The 16,439-nt window shown below is 51.2% G+C and overlaps 1 protein-coding gene across 3 annotated transcripts in view; it reads left to right on the top strand.

Annotated features, from left to right (window-relative positions):
* Positions 1-2,241: 2,241 nt before the first annotated feature.
* The window catches only part of Acsl6 (acyl-CoA synthetase long chain family member 6), a 57,077-nt gene continuing 42,879 nt past the window's right edge, over positions 2,242-16,439 (top strand). Inside the window, exon 1 of one of the 3 annotated variants that reach the window (XM_021175981.3) lies at positions 2,242-2,412. In XM_021175981.3, the coding sequence (XP_021031640.1) occupies positions 2,364-2,412 (49 nt within the window). In that variant the 5' untranslated portion in view covers positions 2,242-2,363. Of the gene's footprint in view, positions 2,413-12,943; positions 13,203-16,439 lie in introns of those variants that run through there. The other 2 variants (XM_021175982.3, XM_029483860.2) reach the window with 2 other exon arrangements.

The following is a 16,439-nucleotide window of genomic DNA, read 5'->3' as shown; positions in this document are numbered from 1 at the left end:
CAGAGTTACAGCTGCCTGATTCATGATGGAGATCTACAAGGAGGAAGAAGCCCTTGGTAACTCAGTACCGAAAACAACAGCCCTGTGACTCAGTGGAAGGGACACACGCAGAGTGAAAAGCGACCTGGCCGTGATCCCACAGCCAGCCCAGCGTCTTCCTGTCGATGTCCCTCAAGAGAAGCCAAGTACTGCTCAGAGAAAAGCAGAACCCCACTCGGCTAAGTTGTCATCAGCTCGGCGCCAGCACAGAGCTTTAAACTGTGATGCTCGCAAGAAACAGAGACATCTATAGGAAGAGTAACTGGATGCAGCATCCTGCAGGAGGCCAGGCTAAATGTGTCCCATGACATCACTCTGGAGAAGAGGCTGCCAGAAGCCACCCAGGAGCCTAGATGCTCCTGCAACTTGGTGTTGCAGAGGACTGGCCCCAGAGCCTGCTGCTTGCCTCCTAGGACCCCTGCTCTGTTAACAGGTATTCACTGTATAGATAGAACAGTGTACAGATGATAGAAAGACCAGGGCATCCAAGAAGGGGATGGATCTTTTCATCCTAACTATAATGTGAAATGGATATTGACAGAATGCAGAAGGAAGGCACAAGAAGGAAGAGGCCCTACAGTGCATATGATCAGAAATTGCAATGGGATAAACCCTGATTATGGCTTCATTGTATTAAAAAATGTGTGATGATATTCTGGCCAACTCCCTAGGCCAGTCTGACTTGAAACCATCTATTCCCTCTCCCAAGCCTAGAAGTGTCCCCTGACTGGGTCTCCACCTGAGCAGGCAGGCCTTCAATTAGTTCGCTACTGCTGCTGGGAATGCAGGAGGGATTTCTGATTGCTGTGTCACCCACTGGGAACAATCCTGCCACATCACCTCCATGATCTTCTCATCGAGGTGTCTGCCAAGTTTAAGATTCCAGCAAAACCCTTGCCAGGAAGAGACTGACTTCAAGCAAGAGCAGCCCTCCCAAGACCCGGTTCCTGTAATGGGAAAGAATGGTCTATTGTAGAGACTCACTGTAGATGTTTCTGCAGACTGTACATCTCTAAGGTTCACAGAGATAGGCCTAGAGACACATACCAAACTAAAGATGCAGGACCACCCCCTCCCCAACACATAGAGAGACACACAGATACACAAAGATACACAGACACACAGATAAGCACATACAGATACACACACACAAAGAAATTGAAGCCCAGCTATGAGTTCAAGTGCACAGAGAGCATGCAATCTCACCTATCCACCCCTTGCTTTCTGATCTCTAATGTGTGGTTTCTCCCCCTCTTACTCCTGGTCTGGGTCCTAGTCTTAACCAGTGCCTGACCAAGGTCTGTGCTGCTTGAGCGCTGTCCTCGGTGCTGGAAGCCTAATGAGTCCTGAATGCTTGAAGAACGAGGGGGGCTTGGTGAAATCCACTTGAAGATGTCCATCGAGGCCCCATCAGAATATCTACCTTTATTATTTTAGAAAATCACAGAGCCAGGCTTCCTCCTTTTGTTCCCAGACAAAGGGATTCCAACTCTTCAGCTCAGCAATGCGACCACCAACAACCTAGTGACCGTAGGACCATTTATCACAGCTAAGAGGAACTTGAGCTCTTATGTACCACACATATCCATCACTGCCTGTGTCCTTGGGAGACACCTGTGATTCCATGTGGCTGTCTGTGGCTTCATGTGACATGCCTGGGGACATGGCAGCTGGTGAGTCTTCCCGTGACCTTGTGTGGCCTCCAACCTGACCTTGAGCATTTTTATTAAGTGTGGGCATTATCCAATCTAGCCTCACCTAGATGGCCCCCCATTACTCCCTTCCCTCTTGGGTTTGCAGATGTGGCTCCCAGCAACTACAAAATCAGGTCCTAGGGGGGCGTCTGACTCAGCCAGGAACCGGCACTTCAGCATGTGCACTTTCTGGGACAGAAGCCCTGGACCCCCACTGCCATTTGAGCCTGCCTAGCCATAAAACCTTGGAGGCCGGTCGTGTGGAGGTAAGGGTCGTTCATGGGTGGAGGCACGGTGAGGTAGCAGCGGCAGTGAGCCCGTGAGCCCCTTCCTCCAGCCCGTTTCCCCCAGAACGTTGCGGGGCGGGCGGCCCAGGCCCCTCCCCCAGTCGGGCTCGGCAGTTCGGATGCCGCTGTCTCTTTGCCCAGGAGTCCCGGCGCGCTGCGGGGCTGGGAGTCGGGTTCCGTGAGGAGCGCGCGCTGCGCCCTCCCCCTCCCGCCGGGTCTCCGCAGCGGCGCGGGGAGGCGGGGGCTAAAAATACCCGGCGGCGGCGGCAGCGGCGGTGGCTCTGGGGCTGCGGGGCTGCGGGCCTGGGAAGCAGTGCGGGCCGGGCTGGGCCGGCACACCGACATGCTGACCTTCTTCTTGGTGTCGGGGGGTTCTCTCTGGCTGTTTGCCGGTAAGTCCCGGTCCAATCCTGACCACCATCTCCCGGAAGCTGTAGTATCTCGGCCCAGGGTGCGGGTGTGACATCTCCACCTTGCGGAGCCCTCTGCTGCGGCTGCTAAACAGTCCCTTCAAGGTCCCCGAGCCGCCCCCCAATTCTGGTGGGGGTCCATGGGCAGCGTTGGGGAAGCAGCTGGGTCAGCCCGGAGGAAGGGCCTTGCTAGCTGAGACCCCTATAGCTCCTTTCTCCTTGTGATGAGAACCGGTGATCAGATTAGGCCCCGTGTCAAGGGAAGGGCAGACTTTTTGTGTCTGTGTCCATCTCCAGAGACCAAAATCCAAGTTATGTTGCCCCCCCCCCCTCCCCAAGGTCCCTTGGTAGGTGAATTGTACGGCAGAGCTGACCTGGGTTTCCTGATCCAGCCAGAAACCTTTCTCACTAGCGGTCCCTGCTGCCCTTTAGCCAGAGGACAAGACTGGTTACTTGCCCCTTAGCTCTGCCCAAGGCTGTACCCTGGCTTCCCCACACCCCTTTCCCTCCCTCATCCCTGCACCCTCTTAGGAAGCTACAGGACTCCTGATAAATCTCTGCATAGTACTTTCCCCAAATTCCTACACCCATACCTGTACTCTCCCAACAGGCCCACCCCTTACCAATACTACTTCTCTGCACTGGCCTCTCCCCTCTCCAAGCCTCTGGCTAATACCTCTAAAGGGTTTCCAGCCCCACCTCGGCCCCAGCTCTATGCAGAATAAGCCTGATAATGTACGTGAAAATGCTTGGCCTAGTCCAGGCCAAATGCTCTCCCCATGCTAATATTTCTTATTGGGTATTCGGATAGCACCGTCAGCGGTGGTGACAAAGTTGTTTCTGAGCTAAAGGAAAGGCAGAGGTTGATTCTTTTGTGAGAATCATGTGTTTTCATGTGTGAGTTTGTTTTTGTTTTTTTTTTTTTAATATTCACAGTGAAACCTAGGAGGTTGGTGGGACCTCTTCTATTGTTGAGATTTAAAAACTGACTTCCCCAGTGCCATATGGATAACCCTGGGCAGATTGGAATTTGATCTCAAGTTTTAGCTGATCAACCCATGCCAAGTGCTTGGTTATATCCTGTCTGAACCTGAGGGGATGGTGGGCCAGGTAATTATTTTTCCCGCCCCCACAATTGTCCTGAGTTAGGCCACAGGGCCATAGTCTCCCTGAGCTGGAGAGACTAAGGCCTCTCTAATCCCTTCAGCTCCCTAAGCTCCTTCTGTATGCCAGTGTCTGGTGACAGGCTGCTCGGGGCCACTCTGGTCTTGCCAACAGGCAAGGATAGGCTAGAGTTGGGATCATGGATAATCAAAATATGATGATGATGATGATGATGATAATGATGATGATGATGGTGGTGGTGGTAACACACAGTATTTATTGCCTACATGACAAAATGGCCTATGAGCCTCTTCTTAGTACCTGGTCCTCTTTGCTCTACTCCAGGAAGAACCCCACCCGGCATGGGTTCAAAGCGTTGGTCTTTGGTTCAGAAGTTTTTGTGGTTCCAGGAAGGTGTCCGGAGGCTCCGGGGCCACTTGTGATAGGGGTCATCAGTAGCCTGTGAGAGAAGCCCCTGACTGGGAGGGCTTCTTGTCTACAACTTGTATACAACCGTCACTGAGTCAGGGTGAGCTTCTGTCATGCTTCCTTGGATAAGAAAAAGGGGGCACCTGCCTCACTGAGGGGTTAGACAAGGGCTCTGAGAGTCAAGCAGAGCTTTTCCTGTGCTCGGTGGCAGCTGCTTTCACAGAGGCCAAGCTGCTCTGATTGCTGGAAGGCAGAGTCTGACATGTGCTTTTTCTTAGATGCAATACCCCAGATACATGCATGGTGGGGGCTTTATAGGTCATGTGCCTGCCCTTCTTGGGGCTTTGCTAGATCTCAGACTTTCTCTTGGGATGGAAGGGTGGAAGGGTCTGAGAAATGTGCATTCACACACACACACACACACACACGGATGAATTCTGCTTTGTAATCTACTTTATAGCCCAGTGTAGCTCCCAGGTTTCTGCCACTCTGTCAAACAGAAAGATGCTCCTGAGCCAATGCCTGTGTGCTTTTTGCTACTCAGTGCGTCCCTAGGGAAACAAACCTTGGTCTGGCAAAAGTTGACCTCAAGGGCTCTCGGGGAAAGATGGGGGAAAAGCAGCCTGGAAGAGCCACGAGCTCTGGACTGCACAGTACTGAGCCATTCCAGAACTAACCCAAATGTTGAGTTGTAAACAAGGAGACAAGGATATGAGTCCAGCATGAGTCATGTGCCCAGTCTGGTAATAAATATGCCCACCATTTTCCAAGCACTCAGAGGACAACGGGATCAGTGGGTTGGGATTCCTGCCCACCTCTGTGACACCTGTATGTGGACTGTAAAGAGGTACCTCTCTTGATACATTACTAAAAGGTGCCCCTTCCTTCAGGCTGATGTAGCTCTAAACTCTTGTATAAGATCCAACCTGCTTAACTTCAGACCATACCTACCAGTGATGCCTGTATGGATTTCTGCAGGACGTGGGGCATTTATCAGAGACAGGTAGCCAAGTACCAAATAAAGGAAGTCAGAGCTGTCGAAGGTATGCAGAAAGGACTATGATGGGGCTGAGTTTTCATGTCTTCTGCCTTGAGGACCTGGGTTGTTGGATGGGTCCTGGAGGAGAGGATTTTTTATCATGGAGCACAGAAGGACCCTCTGTTTAGGCACAGTGGCCAGGCTAAGTCAGGAACAATATAGACTGGAGGCCTGTTATTTGGGGACTGTTAAGTTATGAGAATACATGTAGCCCAGGTTGGCCCGAGTGGCAGCTGGGCTCCAGAAGGAGGCAGAGATGAACCTCCAGTCCTGACTCCTGCTCTGGGGACATGGACCACACCCTATTGGAGTGGGGCTTGGCTACAAGAGGCTGATGTGACAGATCTGGCCCAGCAGGTGCAAACATGCTCAGTTCTGCCCTATCAGATCCCACCCCTAGCCCCAGACTCGACTGGGGCAATGAGGCCTGGAGCAATCAAATGAAGCCCAAAACAGTGGCTAAAAATTGGGGCTGATGGTGAAGCTCCAGAAAAATCAGGTATTTGGGGCATGACTCCCAAAGGAAGAAAGTTTGAATTTGTACTCAAGCCTTTACCTTGATTTTTTTTTAAGCTGCTTGGCAGCCTGCATGTGCATAAGGCTGCACTAGGAAGAGCAGGCTGGCACCAGGGGGCAGCAGAACCCAGCCATCCTGTTCCCCTGCTGATTCTCTGGGATTCTAAGGTTGACCTTCTTGAAGCTGAACTTGGCTCAGCTACAGATGCGATAGAACTCAGGGCTGTTCTGTACACGGGGTAGTAAGGAGTAGGTCTGTCTTGTTTGCAAAAAGAAACAAGTTTCATATAGTAGTAGGCATGTTGTTTATCTAACCAGCACCTGACACACAGTAGGTACTTAGACAGTCATTGAATGAAAGGAGGGAACAGAGTGTAAACATATCATCTGCACTTCTGTGTGACCTTGCACACACTGTACGTCAATCAAAACGTTTCTATGGTTCTGCAAGCTCCCCTTCAATCTTCCCATGATGCTGTGTTGCTGTTGTCACCACCTACTGCATGAAGCTCTGAGGCCCAGAGGAATTTAAACAGGAAGCCGCCCGTAGAAGCAGAGGGTCAGGATGTCTTCCCAAACTTGCAGCCCAGGAGAGAGCCAGGTTTCTAACAAGCAGAAATGAAGTAGAAAAAAAAGAAAAAGCATTCTAGGCCAGAGGGTTCTGATGGGGTGAGGTCAGCAACAGAAGTGTCTGAAGTTAAAGTTGAGTGCCTACAATCCCAGCCCTTGGGATGCAGACACAAGGCAATCAGGAACTCAAAGATAGCTTTGACTGCATAGCAAGTTCCAAGTCATCCTGGGGAATACAATATTGTCTCTCAAAAAAACCAAACAGATTGGATGTGTGCTGACTGCTCTACCCAGCATAGCTGAGAAGGATCTCCAGGCAGTGGCCTCACCTTGCAGGGACAAATTCTGGTTGGTCCCTGATATTGTCAGGAGCTCTAGAAGTGAAGGCGAAAGATGGATGGATGGATGGATGGATGGATGGATGGATGGATGGATGGATGGATGGATGAATAAGTGGATGGGTGGATGAGTGGATGGGTGGATGAGTGGATAGATGGATGGGTGGATGAGTAGATGGTGGGTGGATGTCTCACAGCTTCAGGATAGATGGTTTGTAGAAGGGAGATTTCTCTGAAGGCTCTTGCTTCCTTGTAATTCCAAGATCTAGTCTCCCTATGGTCAGGTAGTTCTAGGTACATTGCCTAGCATACTTGAGAAGAAGATCCAGTCAAGTCCCTGCCTTTGTGGTGGCCCTTACCTTGACTTAGCCATAGTTCTCACTCACCATCCACCTGATCTCAGGATCTGGTCTGAGGCTGTCCTTAGGATGCCTGGATATGGATGGATTCCTGCCCCTCTCACCTATCAGGTATAGTCATACCCAAATATTCTCCTGACTCATGGCACACTTGGGGTCTATGATAAGTGGGAATAGGCAACACCATATTGCAACAGAAATTCTAAGGTGAACTCCCCTATCTGTTCTAAGGTCTAATCAATAATCTCAGACCCTGGATTGTTTCATGCCAACTAGACCCACTGTAGCGGTGAGTTTTGCTACACCAATTTGGCACCCAGTGGATTGCATGTGCGTACCCGCCCAGGGGCTATCTTTGGATCCTCGAGTGAAAGACACACAAACACATTAGCTTATTTTTTAAAATGCCTTGGCTACCTCAAAGGTTTGGCACTCCTAAACCTTCCTCTGCTACCCCAGGCCCAATTGGGAACCCCACCTGAATTCTCACATAGCTTGTTGGTGCTCCTGTAGCTCTCCTCTTCCTTCTCCCATCACATCATGACGATTCTGCTCTATTCTTCTCTGTGTCCTAGCATGCACAACTCTAGGTGTCCTGCCCCGTGTCCAACCATTGGCCACTGACATCTTTATTGATCAATCAAAAAGCAATTGGGGCACTTGGACATCCAGATTCCCGGCTGAATCAAAGCATTAGAAGAGCATCTCCAACCACCCACCTGACTCTATCCATCTGCCCTTCCCAGAAATGGCCTTCATCCCGCCCCACCCTAGACTAAGCATTCAGGTAGAGGATATCTGTGGAAGGTTAGGAGTTGCTAGCTCTGGCTTGTGCTCTGCCCAGTCAGGCTTGCATTCCAAGATGGCTTTAGAGCAATAACAATCAAAATCTCAGTTTCGAGACCCTGGGATAAGCAAATCCAGATTGGGACCCTTTGGAGCCAGGAACCAGCCCAGTGATTAGTGACTACCAGGGGGAGGAGGGACAGGGAGAGAAAAAGCAACCCTTGGTTGAATAGGCAAACCCTACTAACTGGCTCACAGCACTGTCTGTCTCTCCTATGGATCTGGAAGCAGTAACCTGGACTGAGCCTATTATCAGCCCCATTTCTCCTACTACATTGAACTGTTGGGACTTTGACCCCCCTGCGAGATCTACCTGCCCACCTACTCCTGCCTTAGCTCCAGCTGCAGACCGGTGTGAACACTGACAGCAGTTTCTGAGGAATGATTAGAAAAGCCAGTCGACACTGAGGTCACCCAGAACCTGGACAGGAAGGTCGGTCCCAGGCTATATGGCAGGACGATCAGAGCTGAGACAGAGAGAGCAGCAAGGTAGGATGTGGGCCAGTCAGTGAGATCAGGTAGGGGAGTACTTAGAGGTGGACAGGATGTTCTCAGGCCAGTGGAAGGAACATACTTATCAATGTGGGAATAGGGGTGTCAGGCAGGAACCATCCAGGCTGGCAGGGACCATCATGGCTTCAGAAGTAACAGCCTCTCTGTTCTATTTCCAGAGCTGGGGCCTCATGAAGCCATCTAGACTCTAGCACTCTGCTTAGCAGGCAGAGAATTTCAGTAGTGAAATTCAGCAGATTGGATGAGGTTTTCTGGGATAAACCTGCACCTCACCCCTACTTAGCCTACTTAGCTGTCACTCTGCCAGCTTTTAAGCCTGGCCATGTCTGGGGTCCACGCTCTTCCCTTTGCCAGTAGACTAGTTGGGGATTTAGGTGTATGTGTTCCTGGTCTCCGTGCTGCAGGTCTGGCAGAGGATAGGATATAACTTGTGAAATTCCCATTTTCTGGGCCCACAGTGTCCTCTCTCCTTCTCTTCCTCTGCCTTTGATTCTCCTCCCTGGGTAGTTCTCTGAAATTTCATGGAGACACATCTGGCATCTTGGTTTCATAAATATCCTGTACGGCCCCACCCTAAAGTAGGACAACAACTGGAGGCAGGTGGGTGGTGGCAAATGGCCCATTTCCTACCAGGGCTGGGCCTTTTCATAGGCCTCAAAGCCAACAAGGTCACATGCCTTGGATTGTAGGAGATCCATGTAACACCTCTCTCACCCTTGTATGGCTTCAGAAGGAGCTGCTAAGGCCCTGCCCTGTCTATGCTTTCAGGCTAAATGATGCTGCCTGTATCACTGATTCTTAAGGCAGCATTCTGAACCTCACATGGGTCTTGGTGACCCTGGGGTGTCAGAGGTGAGGGGACAGAGACACAGCAAGCCACTGTCACCCTCAGCAGCCTTAGGTCTACTTTTAAGAACCTCCAAACCAGGACTCCCGGCTTCAGTGTGGAAAAGAATTTCGGGACTATCCAGTTCGAGATGAGACTTAATAAAGATGCCTTAACATAGGCAAAAGCCAGAGGGTTCAGAGGAAGAGGTGTGTGTACCCCGAAAGTGAGACACACCCAGAAGCTCGGGCTTGAGCTTCTCAAAGAACTGTGTTAAACTCAACAGGTTGTTAAGAAACTGTTCACCTGTTCTCGTCTTTATGAGTTAGATGGCTCGGAGATGCCTTGAATGAAGTTATACTGATCAGATGAAACCAGGGGCCCCTGGGGGGGGGGGTGCACAAGGGCATTGGTGTGCTTCCTTTTCATAAAAAAATGATTTTCTGGTGAGATTCCTAGAAAAATTACAGCTTTACAGCTAGGAAAGGGGAAAAAAGGCCTTAAGCAGCTGCCGGCTGTGTTGGAATTCTTGCTTGTGGTATTGTTTGCTAGTGTGGAGCTCTGACTGTATCTCAGATTCAGGAGGTCCAGACCTGTCCTCACGTCCTACCCCCCCCCACCCCCCACCCCCGACATCTCCCTGCCTCTCCACCCTGAAGAAGTAACAAAAGCACCTGTGACAACACTGGGAGTTCTTCTGGTTTCTGGCCCGTGCCCTTCCCTCTGTTCTCCCTTAGCATTCACCATAAACACCACAAGAGCTATCAAGGTCTCTTTATAAAAAAACAAACAAACAAACAAACAAACTTGTCCTCACTATCTCAGCCATCGATGTTGCTGCTTCTGAAAAGGGACAAGATCCACAGAACTGCAGGGGGGGTGGTCCTACTTGCTGCCCTAACCGTGATACCCACCCCATGCTTTCCTCAGTGGCCAACAGAGGCTTCTAGGGCACTCTCCAAAGATGCTGGGCTCTTTTCTTTGGATGGGAAGTCAGAATTCAGGGATGTGTACCCTCAGTAGGTCAGCGTCAACAGCCTCCAATAGCATTGCCTGGACCGGCTGGGGCCTTCACTTCGCCTTGGTCTGAAAGAGATTTTTGTTTTCTGGTGAGAACAGCCCCGGCCTGACCTGGCTGCAGGAGCCAGCAGCAGGAGTGCAAACCCTTTCATGTGACAGGCCCAGAGTGGAGTGATGCCGGCCTGCCAGCAGCAGGCCCTCCCCTGCAGCTTGGGAGGCAGGGCGTCCATTTGCATATTTCCCCATTCATCCTGCCCTTGAAAAGGAGGCCCGAGTTCTTAGTCCCTGGCCCAGCCAAGAGCCCAGAACTTGAGCCCTAAATTAACCCTGTGGGCCAGAGGCTGAGGCTGCAAGTGCTAGCTAGCCACCACCCCTGACCTCCAGAGTGCTGCTGCAGAAGACAGCAGACTTCTGTTTGTCAGCACTGCCTACTGCAGCACTGGAAGAAAATTCCCTTTTATTTCTTTCAGTGGTAGCTAGGAAGTGTGGTAATTTATCTTTGTTAGAAAATCTACCTTGAACCAAAGATAAGACTGATTAATTTATTGTTTAATATGTAAGGTACACACACACACACACACACACACACACACACACACACACAGAGAAACCTTACCTGGAATTGTGGGTAAAGGAGCCATATGGGTTCCAGGCTATAACAGCTGCACTCCTGGCTAAGACACAGCCTGCCTGGGACATTTTTGTATCTCAGGGTATCTACAGACCTTGCCTTGGAAGACACTTGCCAGCTGTAATCTCTTACCTTACGTGACTAATGTCCTCCCATTGGCCTCAGCTTGCACCTCTGGTCCTTGTTACAGCCAGGCTCCTGCCTCCTTCCCTACACTGAGGGATCTTGGCAGGTACAAACAGCTTACAGGCTTTTGTACCAACCCATTGTGTCACCCTGCCCCAGCTTAGCTGTCCTTCAGGTCCCCACCCTGGCTCTCCCTCCATTTCTTTCTGAGCAGTTATCCCCCAAGGAAACAGCAGTGTTCTTAAATGACAGGCAAACGGGGCACTGTTTAGTTTGCCCCTTGCCCCTTAGCAACCTCCAGTGTGTCCTTCCAGGACCTTTTCTTCCTCAGGGAACATGGTCCTTTCGAGAGGAAGCTATCCATCCCCCCAGAGCAGATGTGTCCATCACCAGGCTTGAACTTGCAGTATTTGTGACAATGTCCTCAGTCTAGGCTACAACGAGATGGACTCCTGGCCCTGAGGCCAAGGCACTCCAACCATGGACTTGACTGAAAGGGAAAGGATCTTGGTATGCCCAGGACTTGCCTTCCTGCACAGTGAGACCTAGCCTCCATCTGTGTGGTGATCACCTCCAACTGTGTGCAGTGCGGCAGGAGGAATAAGGAACGTCAGTTTAGCCACAAGCCCTTAGTCCATGACAGCCACCATTTCTAGCCATTCTGCCTGGTAGATGTCTCCAAAGGGGCAGCTACCATTGCTGCTGTTATCCCTGTGGTCTGTGTTTTGTCTCTGCCTGACTTTCTTCTCTGCTAGGGAGAGCAAGGCTTATCTCAGGGCCGGTGAAAAAGATACTGTGTTTCTGTTGGTGACTCTGATCTCAAGGCTCCTTCTGTTTCTGTGTCTCTGGAAGTTCAGCCTGAGCCTGGCTTCCTGCTCTGTTCATCACGTTTGTGTGGCCAGGGCCTCCAGCAGGGGTTTGGGGATGAGTGGAAAAAATTTGAGAGGTGCTTGTCTTGAGGTGAAGGTTGTTGAAGGCAGATGCTGGAGGCATTTGGTCATGGTAAGTATGTGGGTAGCCAGGGAAGTAGCTAGCTGCAGTAACCCTCCATCAGGGTCTTTCTGCATGTAAGGAGTTTTCAGCCACCCTTATGAGAGAGCTATAATCAGGCTCCCCAGAGAGCTCCAGAGTGAGCCACTTGGTAACTCAGCAACCCTATCTCACAAGGGATGCACACAAAGCCTCTCCTGGCAATGCCTGAGTTGGGAAGGCTCTTTGCTCGGTCATCCGTGGCTCTGTAAATCTAATTAAAATCCAGTGGGAAAGTGGGGTAGAAGCCCCCCCAGCCACACAGACCTGAGCTTGGACCCTTGTGCAGATGAGACCACTGCTAGGCTTAGCAGAGTCTGCCACATAGCTGTGCGGGGGGGGGGGGGGGGGTTAGAGTTATTCAGGTGTGGTAGTAAGGTGGGTCACACTTCCTGGGACAGAACTGCCTCTCCCCCCTCTCCCAGCTCCAATGTCCTGGCACATTGTAGTTTTCACCCCCCCACACACACACACACAAGTCTGGTTGCCCCTTAAGTGTCCTTGAGAAGCACCACAGGAGGTGTTTGTCCCCCTGAGAGCTGTCTGGAGGAAAGCAGAGGAGGGATGGCAAGATGGCTCAGTGGGTAAGGACACTTGCCCAGTCTAATGAACTGAGTTTGATCCCAGAAACCCACATGGTGGAAGGAGGGAATTGATTCTCATTCTCTGAGCATGTATACCATGGTACTCTTGTACACACACACACACACACACACACACACACACACACACACCACGTACATGGTGAGCAAATATAATTTTTTTTAAAAAAGTGAAACAAAGGACCAACCTAAGAAGAGAAATCTAGCAGATTGGGAGATGCTGAAGCCAAGTTCCCTGGGCTCCAATTGATGTCTCAGAAGAGTGTGTGAGTGTGTGTGTGTGTGTGTGTGTGTGTGTGTGTGTGTGTGTGTGTCTGTGTGTCTGTGTGTGTGTGGGGGGCTTTGTTCTCTAAGAAGCCATGGCCAACTCCCCCCTCCCATGACAACATGGGGTCAGGGAAGGCAGAAGGGCATGGGTTGAGGCCCTGGCAGGCTGGCAGAATAAGGGTTAAGACCTGGTTGCTTGGCTTTGAGCTGGCCTGAGCCAGTACCGCCCCATGTGCAGATGAAGGGGGGGCCAGTGGGGGCCTTGAGGGGCCAATAGCTCCTCACAGAGCTGCTCTGTGCCTTGGTCCCTGCAAGACCTGTTCCCACAGGCACCGGGGAGCCACTGTCCCTACAGTTAGCGCCTCTCCTAACCCCATCTTCTCAGAGCAGGCAGCTGTTGCTATCAGCTGTCCCCAGGGGCAGGGCCTTCGCAACTTTTGTCCTTTGATCAAGATGTGGTAACCTCTTTCCCTGGGCTCCATAGGCCCTAGAAAGGGAGGCTGGTTCTAGCAGAATCAGTTCCACCACCTCATCAGTGCCCGGAGCCTGCTGGAAAGGTAGGATGGTGAATGTATCGCCTTTTGCAGCTTGCCTTTGAGCCCCTTTGGCTGCAAACACATGAAGTAACCAGATTCAGCTAACTGCTCTCCACTAAAGGACTCTTCCTTTACTGTGTGCCCCGCATCTACTCCCCGCCCGCGATCTTATTTGAGAAGAGGTCCAGTGGGGTCCAGTGACTTGGCCAAGACCACATAGCTATCAAGAGTCTTAATCAAGATTCAGAGGCTGTTCATCCCAGCACTGGAATCTACCTTCCGGCTCTTTCCCTAATTTGCTTACTAGGGTGCTACCCCCTGGAGCCTGGCGAGGCAGCGGTTTGAGCTCTCCAATGGGAGGTGGGATGGTTTTTTGATGATTTGATGGCTTGGTTCATGTTGCCCACCATTACTGCAGGCTGCTGGGGTTTTCAAAGGTCCAGGACCCCACTAGACCAGGCCTTACTGATGGCCAGAGTATCCAGGGTGATGCTAAGGAATCCAAGAGAAGATTCAGGGGAACGTGGGCATCCTCGGGGCAAACACGCTGAGCCTGGACATGGGGTCCTGAGGCAGTAGGGAAGCAGGTGAGGCGTCTGGGCAGTGGCATGACAGAGTCACATCTGTGTAACAGGAAATTAACTTCTGTGCAAACGTAAGTACAGGTTAGAGAAAAGAGATACATGAAGAGGCTAGCTTGGGGGTCTGGGCTGCACTGGGTAGTGGCCAGCTGGGGGTTTGCGGCTGGGGAAATGGTCATGCCTGAGAGCTTTATCTACAGGGGCAGTCATTCTATACAGAAGTATAAAGGCAGCCTAGGAAGGTGTGGCGTACTGGGGTGGGAAGCTGTACTAGCAGAGGGGTCCCTCAAAGCTGGCTCACCGTGTCCTAGGCCCATTTCTATAGGGTTTGTGCTTGGTACTATGTACCACTTTATCACCTTGTAGTCAATGTATATCCCTTTGTTCTGTTCTCTCCCACCCTTGATGATAAGGGGCATGGCATGGACCATCTACTCCCCCAGGGTAAGCTGGTAGGCAGAAGCCTATGTGAGCTACTACTTGATCATCCAAAAGGGTCCTTGCTAGAGGGAAAAGCTTGGTAGGAAGCTAGTTTCTGCTGAGCATTGGGTCCTCCCTGCCAGGTGAATAGTTACAAACATCCACAGCAGCTCACTTGGCAACGGCAGCATTGGCTAGTCCCTGGGGTATTGTCTGTATACCCCCACCCGCCATGGGTGCTGCAACCAGAACAGCCTCCTGGGGCATGGAAAGAGGCAGCTGGGCTTGGACCTCAGGGACCACCCCAGGTAACAAGAGGTCAGAGGAGGCCAAGGCTGTGTAAGATAACCAGAGACCAAGACTCCCAGAACTAGTCTCTGCTCTCTCCTCCCACATGCCAAGGGTTTGGTGGTGGACACTGGCTCTGAAGCCAGTGTCCTCACAGGACCTGGACTCACAGCTCTGCCCCCAAAGTGGCTCCCAGGTCTGAAGGGAAACTCAGGGGGGGGGGAAAGCCCCAGCACTTCTGACTGTCTAAGGAGGTAAAGTTAGTAAAACAGAACCCTCTGGTTGCCAAGGAGGCTTGCAGGCCAGACTTGGGGCCAAAGGAGCCATGGCCACTGTAGACAGCTCCTTAAGTAGACACCCACCTGAGGAACAGTGGGCTGTTCTTCATCTAATGTCCTTCAGTGGTCCATGTGGGAAGAGATTTATGGTGTGTGCAAAGCAAAGCTCCTCCTGGCCGATCCCATGTCCAGAGTCTAGCATCTCTGCACATTGGCCACCACCACCCAGGACCTGGTCCTTCTGACCAGGAGAGAGGGATTTTTTTTTCTGTGTGTCCAACATGATTGCAAAGGAGAGGAACATTGTGGAAATGTCTGTGTTGGCAGGGGTGAGTGGCCACAGAAGACAACAGGGTGCATTCCGTGCCCCTCGCTTGCTAACATAGTCGGCTCCAGTTCCTTGCAGTGACTGTAAGAGCTGTTGTCATGACTAAACAGTGTGGTGTATAGGACAGGTTTTTCTAGGAAACAGGAAGTCAGGAAGTTCAATCAAGTCCCACTTTTCCTGAAGCTCGGGGACTGTCCTCATGGGCTTGCCGTGGTGACCTTTGTACAGGACTTCAGGGGCTCAAAGGCATTATTACCTGAGTAGTCTACTCAGTTCCCTATGGGTTCCCGGCACTCTCCAGCTTTTGCATGTTGGCTTCTCTCTATCTAGGACTCCCTATTCTCCTCACCCTTCAGCCTCCACTTCCTGCCAGAAGCCTGCTTTGCCCTGTCATAGCTGAGTCAGGCACCTCCTCTGCCGCCTTGTGTCTGATCACAGCCTAGACCATATTGTACAATGCTGCCCACTCCCTCATGTCTACCCTGCAACTGTGAGTTGGTGAGAACAGAGGCCATGTGGAGGGAGGGTGGATGGGTGACCGAGCCCTCCCACGGCGTGCCCTGTGACGGAGCCAAGCATTCCAACCCTCTTCCTCGGATACCTAGCTATTGCTGTAGCTTGAGGTCTGTCCATCCGTGAGCAACTGCCAAGGACCAGGGACTTGTGATCTGAAGATATTCTTTCATTTTCTTTAACATTGTTTTAAACCATCTAATGGAGTCTTTGGGGCTGGATAAGGGGTCCGCTGAGTCAGTAAACACCCTCAGCTCAGAGCCCACCCCCAAAGCTGGTAGAAGCGTTTAGATTTCCCACTAAGTAGTGAGTCACTCATCTGGTAGGTCTAGCAGGAACTCGGTCTTCCCATCTACATTTTTAGGTAAGGGGACGTTCCGAGAAGAGAAGGCCACCTGGCCACCTGCCCAGAGCCCTCCCTCCACAGAGAGGTTTTCCTTGGTGGAGTTACTTGGTTCATAGCTGTGACTCTGCTTTGTTGATGAGAATCTTAATTTAGTCAGTTAACTTAGAGAGAGAGAGAGAGAGAGAGAGAGAGAGAGAGATTGTTGTGGTATGTTTGTCCTTATAATTGGTCTCGCTTAAGAAGACTGCTTTCTAGAAGGAGCTGAAGAGGTGGTTCTGCAGTTAAGATCATTTGCTGCTTTTCCAGAGACCCAGACTCAATTCCTAGCACCAACACAGTAGCTCACAACTGTCACTTGCTCCAGTTTCAGGGAATCTGACACTCTGTTCTGACCTTTACCAGGCATGCATGTGGCACATAGACACACATGCAAGCAAAAATAATCACACACACATTTAAACAACAAAAAAGACTGCTGGTAAAATCAGGTTTCAAGCTCCACAG

The sequence above is a fragment of the Mus caroli genome, unplaced genomic scaffold (assembly GCF_978045245.1).
Source record: "Mus caroli unplaced genomic scaffold, Mus_caroli_1 scaffold_13, whole genome shotgun sequence".
Taxonomy (NCBI): Eukaryota; Metazoa; Chordata; class Mammalia; order Rodentia; family Muridae; genus Mus; species Mus caroli.
Note: the sequence above shows the minus strand (reverse complement) of the source record. Positions and strands in the feature narration are given on the sequence as shown.